Source organism: Phoca vitulina, unplaced genomic scaffold (genome assembly GCF_004348235.1).
Source record: "Phoca vitulina isolate PV1807 unplaced genomic scaffold, GSC_HSeal_1.0 scaffold80, whole genome shotgun sequence".
Classification (NCBI taxonomy): Eukaryota; Metazoa; Chordata; class Mammalia; order Carnivora; family Phocidae; genus Phoca; species Phoca vitulina.
The window spans coordinates 5,933,739-5,950,160 of NW_022589783.1; the positions used below are offsets into that span (position 1 = coordinate 5,933,739).

The 16,422-nt window shown below is 57.9% G+C and overlaps 2 protein-coding genes and 1 long non-coding RNA gene across 6 annotated transcripts in view; 1 reads left to right on the plus strand and 2 right to left on the minus strand.

Annotated features, from left to right (window-relative positions):
* Nucleotides 1-7,931, plus strand: part of SMARCD3 (SWI/SNF related, matrix associated, actin dependent regulator of chromatin, subfamily d, member 3) — a 30,429-nt gene extending 22,498 nt beyond the window's left edge. For all 3 annotated transcript variants that reach the window (XM_032394320.1, XM_032394321.1, XM_032394319.1), the window contains 12 exons: nucleotides 1,384-1,595; nucleotides 3,310-3,352; nucleotides 4,205-4,327; nucleotides 4,449-4,571; nucleotides 4,821-4,916; nucleotides 5,073-5,174; nucleotides 5,385-5,546; nucleotides 6,329-6,426; nucleotides 6,588-6,723; nucleotides 7,002-7,124; nucleotides 7,244-7,345; nucleotides 7,569-7,931. In XM_032394320.1, the coding sequence (XP_032250211.1) occupies nucleotides 1,384-1,595; nucleotides 3,310-3,352; nucleotides 4,205-4,327; nucleotides 4,449-4,571; nucleotides 4,821-4,916; nucleotides 5,073-5,174; nucleotides 5,385-5,546; nucleotides 6,329-6,426; nucleotides 6,588-6,723; nucleotides 7,002-7,124; nucleotides 7,244-7,345; nucleotides 7,569-7,622 (1,374 nt within the window). In that variant the 3' untranslated portion in view covers nucleotides 7,623-7,931. The remainder of the gene's footprint in view (nucleotides 1-1,383; nucleotides 1,596-3,309; nucleotides 3,353-4,204; nucleotides 4,328-4,448; nucleotides 4,572-4,820; nucleotides 4,917-5,072; nucleotides 5,175-5,384; nucleotides 5,547-6,328; nucleotides 6,427-6,587; nucleotides 6,724-7,001; nucleotides 7,125-7,243; nucleotides 7,346-7,568) is intronic.
* Nucleotides 6,653-7,618, minus strand: LOC116625622. The gene is made up of 3 exons (XR_004298118.1): nucleotides 7,527-7,618; nucleotides 6,996-7,145; nucleotides 6,653-6,742 (listed from the first exon to the last, which is right to left on the minus strand). It is a non-coding gene; the product is annotated as an uncharacterized LOC116625622 (long non-coding RNA).
* CHPF2 (chondroitin polymerizing factor 2) lies at nucleotides 7,907-13,573 on the minus strand. 2 transcript variants are annotated; one of them, XM_032394317.1, is made up of 5 exons: nucleotides 13,484-13,568; nucleotides 11,758-13,059; nucleotides 10,771-11,335; nucleotides 9,987-10,169; nucleotides 7,907-9,328 (listed from the first exon to the last, which is right to left on the minus strand). In XM_032394317.1, the coding sequence occupies exons 2-5, from the start codon at nucleotides 12,036-12,038 to the stop codon at nucleotides 8,021-8,023; spliced, it is 2,337 nt and encodes a 778-aa protein (XP_032250208.1). In that variant the 5' UTR covers nucleotides 12,039-13,059; nucleotides 13,484-13,568; the 3' UTR covers nucleotides 7,907-8,020. The 2 variants fall into 2 exon arrangements, with proteins under 2 accessions (XP_032250208.1, XP_032250209.1); XM_032394318.1 differs by having other exon boundaries at nucleotides 11,758-13,573.
* Between the last annotated feature and the right edge of the window lie 2,849 nt (nucleotides 13,574-16,422).

Below are 16,422 nucleotides of genomic sequence, written 5' to 3' on the forward strand. Positions count from 1 at the left end.
TTTCACTGTGGGAGAGATGGACAGAGACAGCTGGCTGGCTGGGAGTTAGGGTTAGACCTAGTACAGGGCAAGAGGGACAGGAGGGAGAGTTGGTCACCCAGCTCGGCTCAGGGCTCCTCCTTGTGCCGGGGGGCATCTGCACTCTAGGGGGCAAAGTGGGTAGCGTGTAAAAGGTAACAGGGACACTGGGGGTGCATCCCTTGCTCCCTAATCTCCTTCCTGCTCTCTTTGTCCCCTTCCCACCCACCCTCCACTTTACAGCCTCTCTGGCCTTCCCCAATCCCTGTTCTGGAATCTGGACAAGTGGGGTTTTAAAAGTCTGTGAAACACTTCACTCAGTGGATTTGCATCTCCTCTACATCCCATCTGAGGTGGCAGGGGAGCACACCTGCCTCATCTCGCTCTCCACGGCCCCCTTTGAGCCCTGACTTCCTACCTCACTGGGGCGGGGTGGGAAGTGAAGGAGTTCTGCAGGTGGACAGGAAGGGAGAAATGGATGGAAAGGAAATGCCGCTGCCTTTGAGCTCTCCAAGCACTCTGGGCAGCCCACCTCCAGCCCAGCTGCCTCCTGTCCTGTCAGAGAATCCTGGTAGGAGGTGACCTCACCAGCTCCTGCTGCCTCCAGCCTTCACCTTAGGAGCAAATTGGGGGGGGGGGGGATGGGCTAAGTCGTCAGAGCCCCTGGGTGTGGAGGTTTGGAATCAGCCAAAGGGGGTGTGGTTGGAGCTGAGGGGTCAAAAGCAGGGGCCCAGAGAGAAGGGCAGGTTAAGGTGGGGAGGGCAAGTGCACGGCCGGACAGCCCAGGAAGTGGACTGAGAAGCAAGGAGTGGAAAGAGGCAGAAGTCCTAGCAGGGAGCTGGGCCTCTAACCCAGATGAAGCTGCAGAGAGCAAACAGTCCTGGCCCCTCAGGAAACGGCGGTTCAGTGCTGCCTTTGCCAGGAGGAGCTGCGTGACCTTGGCTAGGTCGCTTTTCTCCTTGAGCCACGGTTGCCTCATCTGTCAAGTGGGGTTGGAAAGACCCCCTCAGTCTGTCTTGCGGATGAGCATGTGGTTGTGAACATCCTTTGAAAAGGTTGAAAGGCGCCATTAATATTCATTTTCGCGGTACCTTCCGCAAATCCGAGGCTGGCGATGCCCAGTGCAGTTGCCTGGCTTCAGTTAGCTTCCTGCAGCGAGACGCAAAGCCCCCTCCGCCAAGCCGCGCGGTTGCGGCGCCCCTGCCCCTCCCACCCCTCGCTCACGCTGGCGGCATCAGGGTCACCGGCCGGGGGGCTTGGGGTGGGAGAGACGCGGCTCACCGCGCCTGGAACCGGGGCCCTGGTCTGACGGGCGGGCGCCAGTTTTCTGCTTCACCTCCGCCCCCGCCCCCGCCCCCCCACCAGCGCCCCGGGATGCCGTCTGGAGCCCGGATGCCCCACCAGGGGGCGCCCATGGGCCCCCCGGGCTCCCCGTACATGGGCAGCCCCGCCGTGCGACCCGGCCTGGCCCCCGCGGGCATGGAGCCCGCCCGCAAGCGAGCAGCGCCCCCGCCCGGCCAGAGCCAGGCCCAGAGCCAGGGCCAGCCGGTGCCCACCGCCCCCGCGCGGAGCCGCAGGTGAGTGAGGCCCAGCGCGGACGGGGGGCGGGCCACGGGACCCCAGGGACGGGGTGGGTGAGGAGCGAGATTGGAAGGAGCGAGGAAGAAGGATCAGCAAGGAACGAGCCGTCCTGGGTGGGATGCCCTCTGGGGAGGTGGGCCGAGGGGGCACTGGTCTGGTTCCTTTGTGTGCCCACCGTAGAGACCGAAGCTGCGGCCGTCGCGCCCTTGTCCTTGTCACCTGCTCGGTCCTTCTCTCCCCCCTTGTCCCCAGGTTCTGGGAGATGCTTCAGTCTTTGGGGTGGGGGTGGGGCTGGCGGTAGGACCGAGGGCTGAGCTTTAGGGACTGTGTTTCTCCAAGTGTGGCTGTCCAGTGCACCGTCCTCAGTACCCTGGCTTGACTCTTTAAAAGCCCCACTCCAGGTATTCTCAATCTGACTCTCTGGCCAGGGGGGTGGAGCCTGGGGATTTGCCCTGTGGGTGGTCTCCTGCACAGTCCTGCTCTCAGGTGATTCCTAGGCACTCAGAGGTTGAAGAGCTGCCATAATCTGTCCTCGGGACCAGGTCTGCCCCACAGCCACCAGGGACCAGCCCGTCTCCCCGTCTGAGCCAGCTGGTGGCACCCCAAAAGCCCCTGCTGGTGTCTGGCAAGAGAGATGCCCCTCTGGGTTTCACTATTTAACCAAACACACATGCTTCCCTTTGCACACCAGATGGAGTCCTATAAAAGGAGTAATATGGATTTTACCTCATTATTAAATATTTTTTACACATCAAGGAAAATTCACCATTTATAGGAATCCTATGATGAATTCTTTGCAAAGTGAATCATCCTTTTATACAGTAAACAAGTTCCTGATTTGTCTTGTATAAATGGAGAGTTTCACATAGGTAATTTCTTCAAAACAAATCAGACCTTTAATGAAAGGTGCTTACCTAGCCTTAGAATAGGCTTTTGGAAGGGAGGGGGCAGTGGTTATCACCACACAGGGATGGTACAGAGCCATCCTCCAGGCTGGGTGCTAATCTCAACTCGCCAAGGATTTTCTGGGGGTGCTTTTGGGAATCAGAAGGAGCTAGTGGGTCAAGAAGAGTCCAGGTCCCAGCTGCCACCCCAAATCCATCCTGCAGTCACACCCCACAGGAGAACCCTCTCTCTGGATCCCTCTGGGTGTGTTTCTGGACTCTGTTGGCAGGTGATCCGAGGGCCTGTCAGCATCCCCTTCCAAGTCCAGGGTGCCAGGGGTGCAAGTCCTCACCGGCTTCACCCATCACCGCCCCCCCCCCCCCGCTCCAGGGATGGCAGAGGGTGTCCGACACGGCTCCCCTCCCTCTGAGCTCAGGCCACCTTGGGCTGTGCACCCCTGCTTAACAGAAAGGGAAAGTCCTCAGAATCCCTCCTCCCTCTCCTCTGTCCTCCCCCTCCCTAGCTTTTCTCAAACACTTTTGCAGCTTCCCCACCCCCCCAAGTCTAAATTTCTCTGGCCTGAGGATATGGTGGGGGTGGAAAGGGGCTCCCAGGCTAGAGAAAGGACGGGGCCACGTCTGCTCCCCACAAGAGGACGGAGCACCATGCCAGACAGCACTGCCGTAGCCCCTTGGGCGGGCAGACAAGCGGGCTGTGGGAACCCCAGCCAGGCGGGTGGAGATGTCGGGATAATTTAGCAGGTGGCCTCGTTACTCCCAGATCTGTCGCCATGGTAACCTGGTTTTTTCTTTAAAAAATGTACAGTGCCAAGAGGAGGAAGATGGCTGACAAAATCCTCCCTCAAAGGGTGAGTGCCTTTCACAGCAGCCCCCCAGCCCACCCCCCACCCTTCGCTGCTCTGCCTCCTCTCCCCCCCACCCCCCCACCCTGGGCCGCTTCCCCTCCCCCCTTAGGAGCAGAGCTTCAGCGTCACAGCCACTTTCACTTTTTGTTTAAAAAGCTAATTAAGAAGTGGGGCTCCCCGGCCAGAGGGAGGGGGTGGGGCAGAGGGAAGGAGCGGAGCCGGAAGAGGTAGGGTACTGGGCCCGGGGTGCAGTGGACTGAGCTCCAGCAGCCCGCAGACATAAATACAGGTGTGGGACAAAGAGGGCACGAGAGCTAGGGGACCAAAGGCTGGCAGGGGGAGTGAAGGGAACTGAGGCTGGCCGGAAGGCCTGGATGTCATAAGTGAACCCAGGCCAAGCTAGGCGTGGGGGGTGGTACAGCTGAGACGTCAGGTGGAGCGACAAGGTGGGGTGGCAGGGTAGAGGCAAGCAGCGACACCCTCTGTCTCAGGCACCCCAGGGTCCCAGGCACTTTGCAGACACCCCAGGAAGGTCCAGAGGCCATGTGACAAGGGCAAGGACAAGATGAGGAGGTGAAGCCCTAGTTGCTGGGCTCCGTGGCTGCTGCGGCCGCCCCTAGTGATGAAATGCTTCTCCCTCGAGGGAGAAGCAGCGTGTATCCCTACATGTCGAGGTCCTTTCTGCTGGATACGCAGTCCTGGGGAGAAGTCCCCGTTTGCACTCCCAAAGTTGCGTGCCCAGAACCTGGCCAGCTCCCCTCTACGCTCTTTGTACCCTGGGACCGCATGACACGCACATTCCACCTACAAGACTGGCTGAGCCCCTGGTTCCCTGTCTTGCTCCTTCTCTTCCAGATCCGGGAGCTGGTCCCCGAGTCCCAGGCTTATATGGACCTCCTGGCATTTGAGAGGAAACTGGATCAAACCATCATGCGGAAGCGGGTGGACATCCAGGAGGCTCTAAAGAGGCCAATGAAGGTGTCTTGATTTGGGGGCGGGAAGAGGGCTCTCGGTCCTGTTCCAAGAATGGAGGAGTGGGATTGCCCCGGGAATGGGAGCACACAGCGTCGGCTCTGTACTACACTCTTTATTTCTACAGCAAAAGCGGAAGCTGCGTCTTTATATCTCCAATACTTTTAACCCTGCGAAGCCCGACGCTGAAGATTCTGACGGCAGCATTGCTTCCTGGGAGCTGCGGGTGGAGGGGAAGCTCCTGGATGACGTACGTCCTGGCCCAGGTCTCTCCAGGTGTCCTGGGGTGGGCGTGGGGCTGAGCTGAGGACAGACGAGCTGTCTGCACCATGGGCTAGGGAGTCAGCCCCGGCCAGGGGTGGGCGGCCTGAAGAGACAGCCCAGGTGCAGAGGCCTGGCTCTAACCGCGCTGCCCTACCCAACCAGCCCCCCCACCCCCGACTCATCCTGCCCCCACGGTCCCTGTCCTGCCCCCACGGTCCCTGTCCCTCTCCCACAGCCCAGCAAGCAGAAGCGGAAGTTCTCTTCCTTCTTCAAGAGTTTGGTCATTGAGCTGGACAAAGACCTTTATGGCCCCGACAACCACCTAGTTGAGGTAAGACCCAGACCTCCTCTGCCCGGGAACAGCCACCTTTCCACAGACCACCGTCCCTCAGCCGCACGGATCCGGAGCAGGGACCACCCGAGCGCCCCTGGGCCCAGCAGCCCAGATGGGCCTGTGAGGTGACCCAGCTGTCCTCCCCCTGGGCAGTGGCACCGGACACCCACCACCCAGGAGACGGATGGGTTCCAGGTGAAGAGGCCGGGGGACCTGAGTGTACGCTGCACACTGCTCCTCATGCTGGACTACCAGGTCCGAGCCCCTCCCCCCACACCCTTGCTCTTCGGGCAGGCCTCGGCTTCAAGGGAGCGCACCCCGAGGGGCCCCATGCTCTCCCCAACCTCACCTTCTCCAGAGGCATGTTTCCCAGGAGCCCAATCATCACGTCCCCCGGTCCCAAGCTGCCTGGCCCTGAGCTCTTCCCACTCCTTCGCTTTTATTTTCACGGCCATCTTTTCCCAGCCTCCCCAGTTCAAACTGGATCCCCGCCTGGCTCGGCTGCTGGGATTGCACACACAGAGCCGCTCAGCCATCGTGCAGGCCCTGTGGCAGTATGTGAAGACCAACAGGCTGCAGGACTCGCATGACAAGGAATACATCAATGGGGACAAATACTTCCAGCAGGTACCCTCTCCCCTGATCTCAGGGGTGTGGGGGGCCGGCAGAGGTCCCAATAGGGGAGGTGCCTCGACTAACGGCAACACCCCCTCCCCCACTTCTAGATTCCTGGGTATCACAAATGGTAAGCAGGGTCCTAGGGCAGGCCCAGCCGTGGCGTAGCTCCGCGCCGCAGCCCATCCCTTTTAGCCAAGCCAGTTTAGAAAGATCTGGAACCTTAAAAGGCCAACAGTTTGGGGAACATAGTATTCTTGGCACTTGGGGAGTTAGGATCCCTGGGTTCTAGTCCTGGATCCAGACTCCACCAAAGTAGAGATTATTATTCGTAAAGCTGTTTAAATAAACACGGCAGGTAAACCTGAGGAGTAAAATAGCAGTGGGTGTTTACTGAGCACTTGCCCTGTGCCCGGCACTGTTGCAGCGAGTGTGGGCTCACCCACTTCGTTCTCCCAACCACGCTGGTGGTTACCATCCCCACTCTGCACTTGAAGAAACCGAGGCCTGAGAGTTCAGGGGCCTGGCCCGAGGTTGTGGTGTCAATGGAAGAGGCAGGATTTGCACCTCGGCGGCCACAGACCCAGGGCCGGTGCTTTCGACCACTGCACCGCACCAGCCCACGTCCTTGTCCTCACTCCACCACCCACCGACACCCGCGTCCCCGCCCCAGCAGCACTGAGGAGTTAGACTTGCTCTTGGCGTCTTGTGGCCGTCCCAGAATGGAAGGATCTAGGGCTGTAGTTACACTCTCTTCAAGCAGATGAGATTGGTCTCTTTCTCTCCTGCTTCAGATTTTTGATTGCCCGCGGCTGAAGTTTTCTGAGATTCCCCAGCGCCTCACAGCTCTGCTATTGCCCCCTGACCCTATTGTCATCAACCACGTCATCAGGTGAGGCCCCAGCTTGCTCCTCAGACCAGGGAATCATTGCAGTCCTGCCCTCCCTCTTCCTCCCCCGCCCCGTTCCCTCCCCCCACCACCGCATCTGCCCCTGGGACCCTCTGGCCTCTGTGGGAGCAGCGCGGATACCAAGGGCTGGACTTCCCTGGCAGCGTGGACCCGTCGGACCAGAAGAAGACGGCGTGCTATGATATTGACGTGGAGGTAGAGGAGCCACTGAAGGGACAGATGAGCAGCTTCCTCCTGTCCACGGCCAACCAGCAGGAGATCAGCGCTCTGGACAGTAAGGTGGGGCCAGAGCCCAGAGCTGGAGTGGGACATTAACCCCGAAATGACAAAATACAGACAAGAGATGAGAGCACAGGCCTATGGAGAGATGAAGGGGGCAGGTGGCCCTTCCCTCGCTACTTAGAGCTCTGCCCATCCCCCCTTCCCCAGGCCTGGACCCCAGGGATTGCCCTTCAAAGGAACAGCAGCAAACCCCTCGCCCGCTGGCCCCCCTCCTCCTTCCCCTTCTCTCCCACATCACCATGGCCAGGTGAAAGCGTCTTTCTTTCTACCTGTAGATCCATGAGACGATTGAGTCCATAAACCAGCTCAAGATCCAGAGGGACTTCATGCTAAGCTTCTCCAGAGACCCCAAAGGCTACATCCAAGACCTGCTCCGCTCCCAGAGCCGGGACCTCAAGGTGAAGGGGACTCAGGGAGCACTGGATGGAAGAGAAGCATATTGGGAAGACAGTAAAGGTGGTTACACAAGGGCTGGAGGGGGTCCGGGCTCCGAGCTGACCCCGCTGCTCCCTCCCAGGTGATGACAGATGTGGCAGGCAACCCCGAGGAGGAGCGCCGGGCTGAGTTCTACCACCAGCCCTGGTCCCAGGAAGCCGTCAGCCGCTATTTCTACTGCAAGGTGTGGACGGGCCCGTGTACCTCAGGCCTCCCCCCCGCCACCCACTCCCAGAGAAGCCTCCCTTCCCAGCCCCGTCAGCGGCCCTTGCCGCTCCACCAACCCCCTCACCGCGCAGGTGCCCTCCCTGCCCCCAGATGCTCTTCCAGGGTGGCTGGGTGGTGGGGACTGGCCTGTCACTCACCGGCAACAGCGTAACCCTGCTACTGCTCTTATTTCCCTCAAGATCCAGCAGCGCAGGCAGGAGCTGGAGCAGTCGCTGGTTGTACGCAACACCTAGGAGCCCCCGCGAATGAGCCCGCTGTGGGCCTCCGCGCCCCGGGCCCTGGCCCCCCGGGGCTCTGCCGCACTCCTCTGCCACCTTCTGGGTGAGGCAGGGGAATGATTAAAGGTCATGCATCTGAGAGCAGACTTGTGTGTCATTGGCAACCGGGGAGGAAGGACAAGGGGAAGGCGGTGGGTCCCTCTGGGAAGACTGCCCACCCCCCCCCCAGAGTCTTCTCTTTACTCCGTTTCCCCTAGACCTAAAAACAGTTTGGCAGAAGACACTTTTAATAACATTTATCTTATTAAAAAAATACAGCCACAAGCTCTCCATCTGTCCGTCCGTTTTGCCTCGCCCTGCCGGGGCCGCGGCCGAGAGGGGAGCCGCACGGAGGGCCAGGGCCCCGGGCCGAGCTAGGTGCTGTTGGCCTGCTCGGGCTCGAACAGCGCCACGGCGAGCTGCGCCCGGCCCCCCAGCCCCTCCAGGTTGCTGAGGCGGCAGCGGTGGTAGAGCTCCTCGCTGAGCCGTGGGCTGCAGTCCCGCAGGGCGAACTTCTGCACCAGCCCTGGCTCCACGGCCCGGAAGAGGTGGAGCCCTGAGAACCGGAGGAAAACATCCATCACCTCCAGCCCCTCCAGGGCTTCCTCCTCTTCCTGGCCTGCCAGTTCACCGGCCAGCCGGGCTCGGGCCGCCAGGTAGTCGGCGTTGTAGAAGCAGCCCTCCGCGGACGCCTGCCGGTCAAACCTGCCTCCTACGGGAGCCCCCCGGGCAGGGTCGGCACCGGGAGGGGACGGGGGATCAGGGCCGGCTCCCGGGGGCCCTGGCGGAGATCTCTGTGGTGCCAGGGCAGGGTTGAACTCCTGGAAATGCACCGGGAAGAAGGCCTGCCAGCCAGAGATGGCGTTCATTCGGCAGCGGTTGAGGACTTCGGGCCCGGGCCTGGTCCACACGGTGGTGAGGAAGAAGAGTGTGTCCACGGGGTGCTTCTTAGAGACCACGTCCATGAGCCGCACCTGGGAAGGGGCCTCTGCGCGCACGGCGAGCCAGGCCAGCCTGGTCCCCGGGTACCGTCGCTCTAACTCGGCCGCTGCCGCCTTCACCCCAACGAATGGGTCTGGGGCCCCTCGGCCACCTTCCCGGGGTCCGTAGACCAGCAGCAGGGTGAGCAGTGCGTGCTCTCGTGGCTCCAGGACGCCGGCCGCAAAGGCCTCCAGGAAAGCCAGGGCTGCGGCGGCTTCGGCCGCCGGGAGCGGCAGCACGAGCTGCACGCGGGTGGCCTCCGTGACGTAGGGCATGGGCAGGATCTCCACCCGGCTGAGCGGCCGCAGCAGGCTGACCCTGCGGGCCAGGGCCCGCCGGTGCCCGCGCTGCGTCACGGCTTCCAGCAGGAGGTCCAGGGTGTACTCCATGCCCCGCGCCGGGTCGAAGCGCCGGTAGCCGTTGAGCAGCCGCTGCTTCTGAAAGCGCAGGCGGGGCTGGTAGCGCCGATTCAGCTGCTCCAGAGCAGTCTCCACGGCGTCACCCACGTCGGCCCTGCTGGCCCCCTGCAGTGGGCACTTGGGGGACCCGTCTGCACAGGAGAAGGTATGCTGCTCTGTGAAGTAGTCCCAGCCCAGCACCTCAAATCGAGAGTGTGGTGTGAAAGGGGCCGGGAGCCCGATGGGCCAGCTCAGCCCTGCCTCGCCCTCGGGGGTCAGCACAGTCAGGTTCTGGATCTGAGCCTAGGGTGGGAGGGACGCACAGTTAGTGCCCTCTCGGGAGTCAGGGCCCCACCCGGCTCTAGCGTCCTGGGTTCTGAGCTCTGTCCTGACTCTGTCAACACGTGGTGAGGTGCCCCCGGGCTAATCGTTTCATCCCCTTTCCATTCGTGTCTGTAAGATGCAGAAAGCATATAAATCCTACACACCTTACACAGTTGCTCCGAGAAGGAAGAGGTGGGAAATGTGCTTTTGCAGAGGTTAAAGCCCTGTAGCCTTTCTCTCCCATACCCACAGAATACCTTCTTCATGACCGAACCTTTGCTTTCACCTGCATTCCACCACCCACAGCCACGATCCCCTGGAGCGTTCTTCCACGTCTACCCTTGGGCTTTTTAAGGACAGTGCTAGAAATCCAGGGACTTCTAGGCTTCTGCGTCCCCAGCGGAGGGGCACTAAAACAATCGTGTCTAAGCGCTGTACTGAGCCCTAATCCTCATAGTGCACCTGCAAACCCTTTTAACTCCATCCAGGTCGGGCCAGGAGCGTCACTTACGATTGACCTGGGTGCCCATGGGCCCCTTCTCCTTGGAGATGTTTACACTTAGGTGCGGTCAGCCTCCCCGCTCCCCCAGCTGCCCACTCACTGGGAGCTGACCGCCATGCGCGGCCCCAGGCTCACCTGCAGCTGCTCTATCTCGCTGTACGCCCGCTCCAGCTCCAGGGCACTGAAGCGCTTGTGCAGCCTGTACATGAGGGCTCCCTCGGAGACGGGGTGCACTGCGAAGGCACTCAGGAAAGCCGAGCTCCCCTCCTTCTCAGGGTCCCTATTTTTGGCCAGTTCAAATGAACGATATTGCTGCCCCTAAAGGGACCAATCAGATCAATCAAAACCACACACGGAGGGCTGCCTGTCCCCACCACCCTTAACCGGACTCCGCGTTCACCCCTGTTGCTGCCACAGAACGGGGGGGGGGGGAGCAGGAGCTCGCTCCAGCGTCCCCTTAAGCTTGGCCTGACTCTCACCAGATTTGGGAAAAAAGAATGTGAAGTAGGCAATTAAGGATGCCCTCTTTGCCCAAAGAACCTCACTGTTTGAAGAGAATGAAAGCCATGCGCCAGAAAATGCTCCCCGACTCTGGTTTACCTTACTTCTCCAGGACAGTGGCCATCTCTAGGACATTCCCAGATCGTTTATGACTGTGCATGTGTCCAGGGAGGGGGCAAAGGGCACGGCGGGCAGATGGGAGGAGCTGGTGAGTAGGGGCACCTTTCTATCTTGCCCAGAGGGTCCCTGACAAGATGCCACTTTTGACAGCCCGAGGGTTCTAAGCCAGGGTCAGTGGCTAGGAAGGACAGAACCCCAACGCGCTGCTGGGAAGGAGCCAGCAGCACCCACCCCGGAGACCAATCACTCAGTCACTGCGAATTGTCGGGGACCGAGATGGACTTGAAAGGGCTGTCACCTGGTGCTGGGAGACACAGCCGATGCCCAGAGAGTCGATGAGGCAGCGGCCAAGCCACTCATCAGGACGGGCACTGAGAATGTCTCCTCGGCAGCCGTCCAGATGCGGCCGCAATCGAAGCAGGAGACTCCGGGACAACAGGTAGCCAAAGCCCCCGTGGCAGTACCGGGCCTGCTCGCCTGCGCCGATAAACTCCTCGGCCCGGCCCAGGTACAAGTCCTGGTTGATGCTGAGGTGACCGGCAAGGGCTGCCAGGCGGGGGGCCTGCACATACGTGTCATCCTGCATGACGAAGAACCAGTCGTAGTCGGCCCCAAAGTGTGTGTGGAGATGGCGCAGGGTCTCTGACATGAGCCAGGCTGGCCGTTCGTCCCCGTGAGATACCACCTGCATTCCCGCAGGAGTCCGCGCCCCTCGCTGCCCCGTGAAGTACAGTAACCGGGGGAAGTGGTGGGCCACTGTGCGGTTGACAGCCACAGCCAGAGTGGACAGGGTAGCCCTGGAGGTCAGGACAGCCACCAGCAACCGCTCCCGAGAGCCCAGCTCTGTCTGGATATACCGAGTCCTGCGGAGGGACCAACAGGCCAAGGGTCAACTCCTTAATCTTTAGGAGCCCAGTTTGTCCAGCATATACGTCGCTCTAGGAATGCAGAGAGGAGGGACCTCCTCATTGATACTAATGAGCTACTCCAGTGAGCATCCACTGACACTGGAATTCATTTGGGGAGGGGTCTACTAAGGATGGATTGGATGATTAGGTGGTTAGATGCAATTCCTGCCCTGTTTAAGAACATCCAACACAAATTTAACACCAACGGGCAAGACTTTCTTAAACCTGAGAAGGGAAAAATAGGAACAAACCATGATGGGTAATAAGGCAAAGAATTGTTCTAGGAGCCTAACACTGATCACCAGTGAAGGCAGAGGCAAGGCCTTAGAGCCGCGCAGAAGTGGGGTCCGGGGACCATGTACACACACAGCTCTCACCTGAGCACCTTCTTATAGGGCTTGTTGGGATCCCTGTAGTAAGGGACAATCCGGGGTTTGAAGTCTTCATCACTTTGGTCGAGTCCAGTTCTTGAGTCTGGATTATGTGGCACTCCTGGTTCCCCCACAGCTTCTACACAAGGATCTTCTCCCTCACCCTGGATCCAGGAAACCCGCAAGAGGCTCAGGCTGCATCCCAGAGATAGCCCTAGGATGAGGGGCAGTGCTGGTCGAAGCAGAGCCAACAGGGAGCTCAGTCGCATGGTGGTAGGCCCTGCCATACGTATGCCCCAGAGGGCACGGCTTCAAGGATCAATCAATAGGTTGGATGGGTATTAGGCCAATAGTAGGCCTGCAGTTTTTAACCAGGAAACCTAGGGTCAGTGAAGTCAACGACAGAGCAAGCTGTGCTTGCTTCCAGGCCCAGCATCCCCAGGAAGCGTATGGCTGGGCTTCAGTCCTCGAGGTGCCAGATTTAACCCTCAGTCTAAATGGCAATACACATTAGAGTCAATTTCACCCATTAATGGGATTATGGTCTGTCTTCCAGAAAGAGGAAGGAACAAAACTTAATCCTGCCAAATCTAACCCAAAATGAAGGACTACACACATCTGTAGACCGGATCTAAGTCGATACAGCAGCAGCTGATATAGAAAGGGTTGGGGAAAAGCACATACTCCATCAAAGTAACAGCCTCAACAAGAGCCTTCGTCAGTAGGCCTTTTTCAAAGAGCACCTGGCTGAGGGCACGTTTCTCACTCAATTCACTGAAGGGGCTGCCGACTAGCTATTGAAGACTAGCTACTGAAGGCCAGCACGGGGGAAGGGTTAAGGGCCTCTTTCTACTCTACTCCTGAGTGTTCAGGAAACACACAGCTACTAGAGTAACCCCTCCTCCCCGGCGAGAGCGGTCAGGAGCCTCTGCCATGGGGCACAGTTCTGCCCACCCACAGGAGGCGGACAGAGCCGGTGACTCAGCACTGAGCGCCTCTCAGAGGAGCACAACGGCTGATGGAACCATGCTGCGGGGCAATTCTTCTCTGAATCCCAGCTGCTGAGAGGCTGGTGCCGTCCACCTTCTTCTGAGAGGAGACAGGAAGCGAATGACAGTAACTCTGGCTGTGTAAGAGCAATTCAGCGTCTGGTTTTACCGGGGCCCCAGGTACCCAAGCCAAACCAAAGTGGGAGGACGAGAAGCAGCTAGAGACGACACCGGGATCCTGTGAAAGCAAACGGAGGCTCGGCTGGCTTCGGACGTGACCGCTGCTCTCCCTCTCAGCGATCAAAGACCAATTCCAGTCCTAGAAGGAAGGCCCAACGCGAGTTTTAGCTGTTAGTCTCAAAACAGAAATGAAACCGGCTGCGTCACGAACTGTCGAGGAGGGGCTGGGGGACTCGGCTCGGTTTGTTCGGGCGGAGGGAATGGAGGTCGCGGCTGGGCGAGGAAGGCAAAGACCCCGTTATCAGGCCCGTCGGCGGGGCAAAGGCCCCCCTGCCTGCGCCAGCGGGCGAGGGACAGCAGGCACACCGAGTCCCACAGGCCGAGGCCCTGCAGCAGGGCCAGGGGAGGCGGCGGACCGGTAATGGGCAGCCCGGTGTGGCCGATGCGGCCAGCGCCGTCCTGGGGAGCAGGGGCGAGGGCGTGGGGGTGGGACCTGCTCCTGCCGTCGGGAGCTGCGCCCCTGTCGCCCCTGCAGGGGGAAGGGCGGGGAAGGGGGAACAGACCCCAGTGCCCGGCCGAGGCGCCCGCTCCGCCGCTGCAGCCGCTGCCACCTCACAGCCCGACCCGCGCCTTCCTCTTCCGCTCGCCGTCAGTCCCGGTCTCTATGGTGACAGCATCCGGTCGCTCGCCCCGCCTCCGCCCCGGGTGGTCTCCCCGCCCCTTCCCCGCACCGCGCAGCCGCCGCGGGGATGACGTGGCGGCCCGGCCAGGCACCCGCTCCGAAGAAGAGGCGTGCGCCCCACAGACGCTGATACGCGTGGACCGGGAGGCGCTCCGCATCTTCGACCTCAACTTTTGTCTGTCTTGGAAATAAAATGTCCTTCGCCTCAGTGGGCGCGGTTCTGCCTCCTCGACGACTTCTCCCGATGGGCTTCGGAACCCCATCGTCCACTGAGTTATTTCAGAAATGTTTGCCTACCAAGTTGCAGGCCAGCATAGAAAGTTTTGAGTGAGGGACGCCTGGGTGGCTCAGTCATTTAAGCGTCTGCCTTCGGCTCAGGTCATGATGGCAGGGTCCTGGGATCGAGCATCGGGCTCGTTGGTCAGCAGGGAGTCCGCTTCTCCCTCTGCCTGCTGCTCTTCCACTTTGTGCACGCGCTCTCACAAATAAATAAATAAAATCTTGAGGGGAAAAAAAAAAGAGAGAGAGAGAAAAGAAAAGAAAGAATTGAGTGAACAAGTGGTGGGCGAGGCGGGCATGGTCCCTGCCCTCTGGGAGCTGAGGGTTGAGGGAGACAGACATTAAACACACACTGACATACCAAAAATATGAACAGGTAGAAAGGGAATCACAACATAAGTATCATTGCAGAAAGTAGAGACCAGCAGAAAAACATGACAGGAAGAATTAAATTAGATTGGGAATTTGGGAATGCTGAGATCCAAAGATTGAGTAAGTTACCTAGGCAAAAAGTGGAGAGGAGTTTTCTGGGCAAAGAGCAGAGCACATAGGACCTGAAAGAGGAAAGACACTGCCCTAGAGAAGAACTGGGAAGGCCAGGGCCAGCTAAAGTCCGATGAGAGAGGCGAAAAAAGCCCAAGGGGAAGCTGGAGGGCTGGCCGGGCCTTCCAAAGAGCACAACAGGTTTCCAACAGGGAAGGCACATCCCTAATAGGCAATTTGCAAGTGTATGAGGGGGGCAATCTCGTTTTATGGTTGAGGGGAGGAACCAAGAATGCTACAAATCCTGCACTTTGCAAGACTGTCACACAAGAGGAAATTACCCAGCCCACACAGCTTTCAAATGTTCTCCTAAAAGTTCATGTAAGTGGAAAAAAAAGTTATAATTAACTAATCCTTGAACCTGTGTTTTATTTTTTAAAACATTTTATTTATGTATTTGGCAGAGAGGGAGAGCACAAGCAGGGGGAGCAGCAGGCAGAGGGAAAGGGAGAAGCAGGCTCCCCGCTGAGCAGAGAGCCTGATGTGGAGCTCAATCCCAGGACCCCGGGATCATGACCTGAGCCTAGCCGAAGGCAGACACCACCCAGGCGCCCCAAGAGCCTGTGTTTTATATATAAAAACAAAGTAATTTTGCAGGGTTGTAATATGTGCAGAATTTTCAAGGAATGTATCATGTAAATGGAAGGAAGATAATACTTTGTTTCATTCAGGAATTTACTAAGTTACTATTTTGGAGAACTGTATCACAGACAGCAGTGTCCTCGTGGTGTTCTGTCTGTATTTGTACTGTCACGTTCAAGGTGATCCTATATGCAGGTACAAACATATGACTAATTATGTTTTCTAGCATAGTGAAATAACAATTACTGGAAAGTCTCTCCTTTTTTTCTGTTATGGTTAAGACACAATAATTTTTTTTTTAATTTATGTGTGTAGTTCCAGACCCTTCTTGGTTACTAAGTTTCTAGGTAATTCTGGATGTGACATTTCCTTCTTTGGGTCTCAGTTTCTTCATGTTTTACTTTATTTTTTTTTAAGTAGGCTCTACGCCCAACGTGGAGCTTGAACCCATGACCCCAAGATCAGGAGTTGGACATTCCACCAACTGAGCCAGCCAGGTGCCCGTTTCTTCATATTTTAAATAAAGAGCCCAGACCAAATGTTTTTTCTTCCAGCACTGACCTGTGATTTTTTCAAACTTAACCAGTTCTTTTCTTCTCCTCTCTTCCCACATCTCTCTCACTCTCTCCCTCCCATTTTCCCAATTCTTTCTCCCCCATACCCAGGTCTGTTCCCTGCAAAAGATCAGAACCTTAGGTGAGAATGGCAGAAATTCTACGTGGCCAACAATTTTTCTAAGCCACTCTTGCTGTGCTGAGGGAGACTCTGCCCAGCAACTGTTGATCATGGGAAATCATGGATGTGATTGGTTGCTATGTGGGTGGCTTCAGAGAAGTAGCTGGTTAATCTTTCTCTGGCCATCCCAAGCCATTTTACAAACCAGAAAATTCCAGCCTCAAATCCCAGCACTGTCTCCTACCAGCAGTGTTGTTTTATTAACAGCTCTGTGCTTTTGTTTTTAATCTGCAAAATGGTAATAATACCCACCTCAGAGTTTGGGAGGGGGGATTAAATGGGACAGCATAAATGTAAGAGCATAATAAATGTTAGTTTTCTGTAACCTGCCTGTAACGACACATTTTAATGAGGCTGGGAGAGGGAGGCATATTGTCGACAGTGCTCCCAAGAGGCTAGGTGCTTGGATGAGTGATTTTATGTGATCCACAACCATATATAACTTCTCTGCTTCATAAAGAAAGGCTTTGCAGGGGCGCCTGGGTGGCTCAGTAGGTTAAGCGTCTGCCTTCGGCTCAGGTCATGATCTCAGGGTCCAGGGATTGAGCCCCCACTGCACAGCTCTCTGCTCAGTGGGGAGTCTGCTTCTCCCTCTGCCTACCCCTCCCCCTCCTTGTGAGTGCGCACTCTCTGACAAATAAATAACATCTTAAAAAAAAAAAAAGTTCTTTCTTAATTGTG

Excerpts from the sequence above, each read along its gene's own strand:
- CHPF2 (XM_032394318.1), bottom strand. The coding sequence starts at position 12,038 with ATGGCAGGGCCTACCACCATGCGACTGAGCTCCCTGTTGGCTCTGCTT. Across the intron at positions 10,170-10,770 it reads GCTGTGTCTCCCAGCACCAG|GGGCAGCAATATCGTTCATT; the intron begins GTGACAGCCCTT and ends TGGTCCCTTTAG. Across the intron at positions 9,329-9,986 it reads GCGAGATAGAGCAGCTGCAG|GCTCAGATCCAGAACCTGAC; the intron begins GTGAGCCTGGGG and ends CTCCCACCCTAG.